This window comes from Durio zibethinus, chromosome 20, assembly GCF_047325235.1.
Source record: "Durio zibethinus cultivar Kanyao isolate XHJ-2024 chromosome 20, ASM4732523v1, whole genome shotgun sequence".
NCBI lineage: Eukaryota > Viridiplantae > Streptophyta > Magnoliopsida > Malvales > Malvaceae > Durio > Durio zibethinus.
Window position 1 is genome coordinate 24,444,869 of NC_143181.1, and position 6,042 is coordinate 24,450,910.

At 32.7% G+C, this 6,042-nt stretch overlaps 1 protein-coding gene across 2 annotated transcripts; it reads right to left on the reverse strand.

The window, feature by feature from the left end:
* Positions 1–262: 262 nt before the first annotated feature.
* LOC111315056 (patellin-3-like) lies at positions 263–2,923 on the reverse strand. 2 transcript variants are annotated; one of them, XM_022916673.2, is made up of 5 exons: positions 1,575–2,923; positions 1,362–1,486; positions 1,103–1,253; positions 673–929; positions 263–567 (listed from the first exon to the last, which is right to left on the reverse strand). In XM_022916673.2, the coding sequence occupies exons 1-4, from the start codon at positions 2,823–2,825 to the stop codon at positions 675–677; spliced, it is 1,782 nt and encodes a 593-aa protein (XP_022772408.2). In that variant the 5' UTR covers positions 2,826–2,923; the 3' UTR covers positions 263–567; positions 673–674. The 2 variants fall into 2 exon arrangements, with proteins under 2 accessions (XP_022772408.2, XP_022772409.2); XM_022916674.2 differs by having other exon boundaries at positions 263–502; positions 1,575–2,922.
* Between the last annotated feature and the right edge of the window lie 3,119 nt (positions 2,924–6,042).

The following is a 6,042-nucleotide window of genomic DNA, read 5'->3' on the forward strand; positions in this document are numbered from 1 at the left end:
TTTTCTTTAACTAAAAGCTACTTCAGTTCCTGCATATCCTAGTAAATAGAATCCACCATAGTATGTCGTCATAAAAAGTTAGAAACCATGATTGAGCTGAATGGTAAAAAATGAAACATGCATTAATCATAGCAATGTGAGAAGATGGAAACAAAAAGAATAAGCTAAATACAGGCACCAAACGCCACAAATAAGAAGGCTGAAATATCCATATCCTCAACTTAAAAATATTTAAATGCCTAATGAGATTACAGGCTCCTACTTCAAAGAAAATTAATATCAAATAGAAATATGGAATCTGAAGGATTACATAAATCGAACAATAACTTGTGATCTTCCAAATCTACACAAGTGAAAATGGTTCCAAATTATAGGCATGATAAAGAAGAAAATATACAGTGCAAAATACCACAAAACAATTGGGTACACAGTAAGTTTTACAGCCAAATTCTCTCCACCCTTTCCGAAGTTTGTTTGCTCAATAAGCAGCATATATATTTCTCTGCAAAACCCCACATGCCAAAAACAAAACTCAAAACCATGGGCAACTTGCTGTCAGTCATGCTCCTTACAACCATACAAAAGAAAAAAGAAATGAAAAAGTGAATTGCCCAAAAATTAGAGATGAATAAATTAAATTTCCATATGCAAGTTTCATAGTGAGAATAATACCCTCAGTCGCAGAAAGGTTTAACCTTAAACCTGTAGATAAACTTCTTCCTTTTTGAAGTTGGGTTGTCAACAGTAAGCAATAGTTTACCCAATTCACCAACTTTGAAGCTTTGAGACACCACTGGTTCATCTTTTTGTGTCATCTTCGTGGGTTTCTGAATGATGACTGTATAGCTATCTTTAGCATTAGGCATAAATTCAGCTCCATAGCTCACCTCCCACCCAACTACCCTGATTTCCCAAACAAGAACACATTTCTGCAATGCAAAAATTCCGATTAATATAAAGGATCAGACCTTACATTCATCACTGGCACAAACGCATACTAACCAAATTTATTTAGTTAAAATTAGTAAATATATTAGATGAGGAGGTCATGGGACGAGCATATCAGATATAGTTATAGCATGAAGAAACAATGAAATTGAACCTCATAGATTGTTATTTCAACAGTTTGCTTTGTCCCTGGTTTCATAGTCATCTCAGTGGCAGGATCAGCATCGCTGAATTCTGGATTGCAATCACAATAATCCACACTCAAGCCACCATATTGAATTGGCACTTGTTCAGGTGGTATGTATCTGTTTTAAACATCAAATTTTAGGATATCAATCACTAAAAAGATACACTAAAAGATATTGAGAAAAACCCACTTAGATACTCAATTTGTTCAAAAACATTTCACTCACTTGAAAAGGGTTTCAGCGGATTTTGCTGGCCCTGCAAAAACAAACTTGCTCTTGGTTCTCTGGGTCATAAATGGACTAATCATTGTATAGAAAGCTAGATACCACCAAGGAACATTAACAAACACCTAAACAGAACATTAAACCAAAATCAATGCACCTCCGAATAATCGAAGGAAAATAAACTTTCCACATTAAGGAGGATATACAAGAAACCTGTTTTGCAACAAACTCGGGATAGTTGTCCTGAAGCAACTGAAGAGCCTGTTTCGTAGCCAACCTAAGCTCCCGTCTTCCAGGTCCAGGAGAATTCTTGAGGTCACTGACCTGGAAAATAGTGGAAACACCAGCAGGACTAAAATCAAGCTTTCTAATACTCTTCTCCAAGAACTGAATACGCCAACGCAGAAACTTCATTCGCTTCTCCTCATCCGAAAACGCTTTCCGGTACAAATCTTTATTCTGAAACTCCCCATAAACATTGTAACAAACAGGATGTCCTTCCCTATCTTGTCCATGCATGAACACAACTTTCTCCATATCATCACCGAGATCTTCACCCAAAAGCTCATCGATTCCAAACGCTTTCCTCCACTGGATCGTGTTTTTGATCATTATAAACGCATCCTTCACTTTGAAATCCCTTGCTCTTAAAAACTTCAAAAGGATAACATCACTCCTATCATCTTCTAAAAGAGGGATACCCCAAATGGTAACCTCTTTTGGTTCTTCTTTCTTTTCCTTTACTGTGTTTTCGTCACTTTTGGTTTCTGATGTGAAAAGGTGAGTGTCAACAGCTTCTTGAACAAACTGCTTTAGCTCTTCGAAAGCTTTTCTTTCAAAATCAGGTAGATCAGCCACTATGTTGCATTCCTCTTTGAAAGAACCAAAGTTTTGAGGAATCTTTTTCTCTTCAACCACAGCAGCCAACTCTCCCTGCGCACTAGTTGTTGTAGTACTAGACACAGTAGGCTCTGGTGCACCTGCCTCTTCTTTCTCCATAATCGCCATCATCGACATCGATACAGTAACCACTTCCTGCAGCGGCAATGCAGCTGGTTGCTGCAGCTCAGATTCCGACACCGCTACAGTTGCTGCTGCTAGAGCAGGTGGCCCTTCTTCCTTTGGCTTCTCTGTTACAGCTGGTGACTCAGATTTTGACTCAACTGGGGGCGGTGGTGACAGTGGAGGCAACTCTTCCTTTTCTCCTTTATCCGATGAATCAGGTTCCAATTTTACAAGTTCCGTTGGCAGTGGAGGCGGCAGCATCAACTCTTCTTTTTCTGCTATAGTCGTTGAAACAGATTCCGTAACAGGAACAGACACAGCTGCTACAGGAGATGCCGGAGAAGGGTCTTCTTTTTCTACAACAGCGGGTGAATCAGACTCGGTTACTGTCGGCGGCAGCGGCTGTAGCGGTGGCGCATCTGCCAAAGGGGAAGCTTGGGTTGGATTCTCATCAGCCATGTGCTTATTTGAAGCATGAAAATGTGAAGGGAAAGGAAGAGAGACAGCGAATTAAAAGGAAATACAGTTGAGGTTGAAAAGCGGAAGTTAAATATCTGGAATGGGAAAAATTTTTAAAAGGGAGATTTAAACAATATATATATTATATAAAATTTTTACATTTTCGTCTAAAGAATAAAAATAATTATGAAAAAAATAACAAAATCTGAAATAATTAATAACTAAAAAATTATTTTTATTATTTTAACCTTAATTAAAAAAAATATTAAGCTCTTTTCCTTTCGTAAAATAATACTTCTTCCCTGTGTGTTTTCTTTCCTCCTTCGATTCGAGTTCCTTCTATTTGAATGTTTTCTTTCATCCGTTCTTTGTTCATACTGGTTCACTCATAAAACCTAAACACTCCCTTCATGTGTGCATTTATTTCCTTATTTCTTTCTTTTTTCACTTCCATTTTCTTTGTAAAATCAAAATCAAAGGAGAAAAAAAGAAATTACAGTGCCTGCAATCTGTTTGACCCTTTTTCACTCTCCATTTGCACAATTGAGAGCTCTTTTTGTTCCAAGAAAACAATGGTCAATCAATCACAATCGAGAGTCCTCCCAAGTTTGATAATCATTGCTTTTAAACCAAATAGATTACCCTACCCTAGCTTATTACTGTAAGGATCAATTCCCTATTTATTTTTTATTACTCTCCAATTTTATTTTCTTATTGATTTTGTATTTGATGTTATTTGATTGCTATTTAATGTTATTGGTTGCTATTATTATAAAATTTAAAATTCAAAATCTAGTTTTGGATCAAGCTTGGTTAATTGGATGTTATTATTTATGATTAATTGGTTAATTGCTATTATTAATTTTTTAAACTGCTATTTAAGGTGAATGTATACATAGTGCTTTTATGATATTTATATAATAATTATAAGATATCTACATCTTAGGGTTTTAGAGCTAATTTATTGTATGTATAGATTGTTTATATGATGGAGCAACTCAATTGGGATATGCACATATTTTCTTTTGGGATATGTATGTATTATTTGGGATACATACATAATACTTTTGTGATATGCACATATTGTTTTTGGGTAGAAGAACTCATTTGAGGTACGTATATACTACATAGTGCTTTTGAGATATGTATATAATGCTTTTGGTATAAGTACATAATTCTTTTAAGATATATACATAGTGCTTTTTAGATATGTATATAATGATTTGTGATATGTACATAGTGTTTTTATATACATAGTGCTTTTAGGATATGTACATAATATATATGGGATATGTAAATAATGAAGTTGTAGAAGGAGAAAATTTTTCATTCAATATGAAGTGTCACATATCCAATAAATTTTTTTAATTAATTAATTAAAGAATTTTTAAGTGACAAATTATTTATTGCCATGTTGATCATTAATTAGTTTTATGATTAATTAATATGTCATTCGGTAATTGAAGATAAATACACTTAATCTTACCAATTAGAATTCATAAATGAGTTATCTAATTTATCTCTTAATTAAATAAAATAATTTGAGATAAATCCCAATTTTAGCCAATCAAATTTTAAGAATTTATAGGTCATCCAATCAAATTCCATTCATGGGTCATCAGCTTTTATTTCTAATTAAATTATATTTATTAAGAGATAAAATCAAAGAGGTTAAATTCTTTTCGAACTCTCCCACCCAACATCACCTGGCACAAATAAATAAAGAATTCCTTCTTGTTATTCGACATAACTTTCTAAAAGGAGCAAGACCAGAAGACAATTCTCTAAAAAGTAAGAGACCAAAAGAGAATTCTTTAGGAAGAAGAAATGCCAGAGAGCTCTCACAATTCCAAGAATGAAAATTTGAAGATCAAAAAGATAATTCTTAGATAATGAGATATGAAGATCAAGAAGGTAGTTTTAGGGAATGAAGATCAAGAAGATTAATGGAGGAGAAAAGATTTGAAAAATCAAAATCTCTGAAATTTTCTCAAGTTCAAGATGGAAGATTTGAATAACAAAGTCTCCAAAATTTAAACAAACAAATCTGAGAAAGAAGATCTGAAAATTAAAGCCTCAAAACCAAAGAATCCCAAGAATAGAACCAAGATCTAAGAGTCCTTAATTAGGAGCAAATCCCTAGATGTCATAGAAACACCATGTTTCTTCAATTCAAGAACAAGTCTCAACAACCCTTTAAACAAAGTTCATACTTCTTCAATTCAAGAACAAGTTTTAATGACCTTTGAATCGAAGTTCACATTTTTTCAATTCAAGAACAAGTCTCAACGATCCTTAAAATGAAATCCAAATCTCTTCCATTCAAGAACAAGTTTCAAAAACTGTTAAAGCGAAGTCCATATTTTTTCAATTCAAGAACAAGTCTTTATGACCCTAAAAGAGAAGTCCATATTTCTTGAATTCAATAACAAGTCTTAATGACCCTTGAAATGAAGTCCATATTTCTTTAGTTTAAGAATAAGTCCCAATGACTCTTGAAGCAAAGTCCATATTCATTCATTTTAAGAATAAGTATCAAAGAGCTTGAAGCAAAGTCAATATTCCTTTAATTCAAGAACAAGTCTACTTGACCCTTGAAATAGATTTTTGCTAACGAAAAAAATTAGAGGATTTTCTTTGTAATAAGAATTCTAAAAGATTTTAATATTTACAAGTCTAATAAATAAAATTTGTTTTCAATTTTCCTTATCATATTTTTGACATGAAATTTGTGTGCACATAAGAATATATACATAATGATTTTGGGATATTTAGGGTTGATTGCTTGTTCTATGTAAAAATTTATTTTGTGATACGTTCTTAGGTAATTCGATGAATCTCTTATGAATGAATTTAAACATGATTGTATTGTTGTGTGAAGACAATCATTACTTTATGTAATTCATTATACTTAAAGGTTGGGTATTTTGTTGGAATGATTGTACTATTTATGAAAAAGCTCAATAATTTATATAATTCATTATGAGAATTTATTTGATACATTGTTAGTGAATTTTTTTAGGCATAAAGGTAAAAAAAGCTCAAACAAAAACTTAATAACCATTTAAGCTCATGATATTTTATTACAATTAATTAAGCCCTGAATCTTTTACTTTAAATTAATTGGGCCCTTAAACATCTATTTTCACTAAATTAAGCTTTCGATTGAACAAAAACAGTTAATCATTTTTCTTCTAATAAGGACTCAATTGATAAA

Bases quoted from the DNA above. Each gene is read 5' to 3' on its own strand.
- LOC111315056 (XM_022916673.2), bottom strand. From the start codon at position 2,825: ATGGCTGATGAGAATCCAACCCAAGCTTCCCCTTTGGCAGATGCGCCA. The intron at 1,254-1,361 runs GTGAGTGAAATG...TGTTTAAAACAG, and splicing joins TCCGCTGAAACCCTTTTCAA to ATACATACCACCTGAACAAG. The intron at 930-1,102 runs GTTCAATTTCAT...TTTGCATTGCAG, and splicing joins TTGAAATAACAATCTATGAG to AAATGTGTTCTTGTTTGGGA.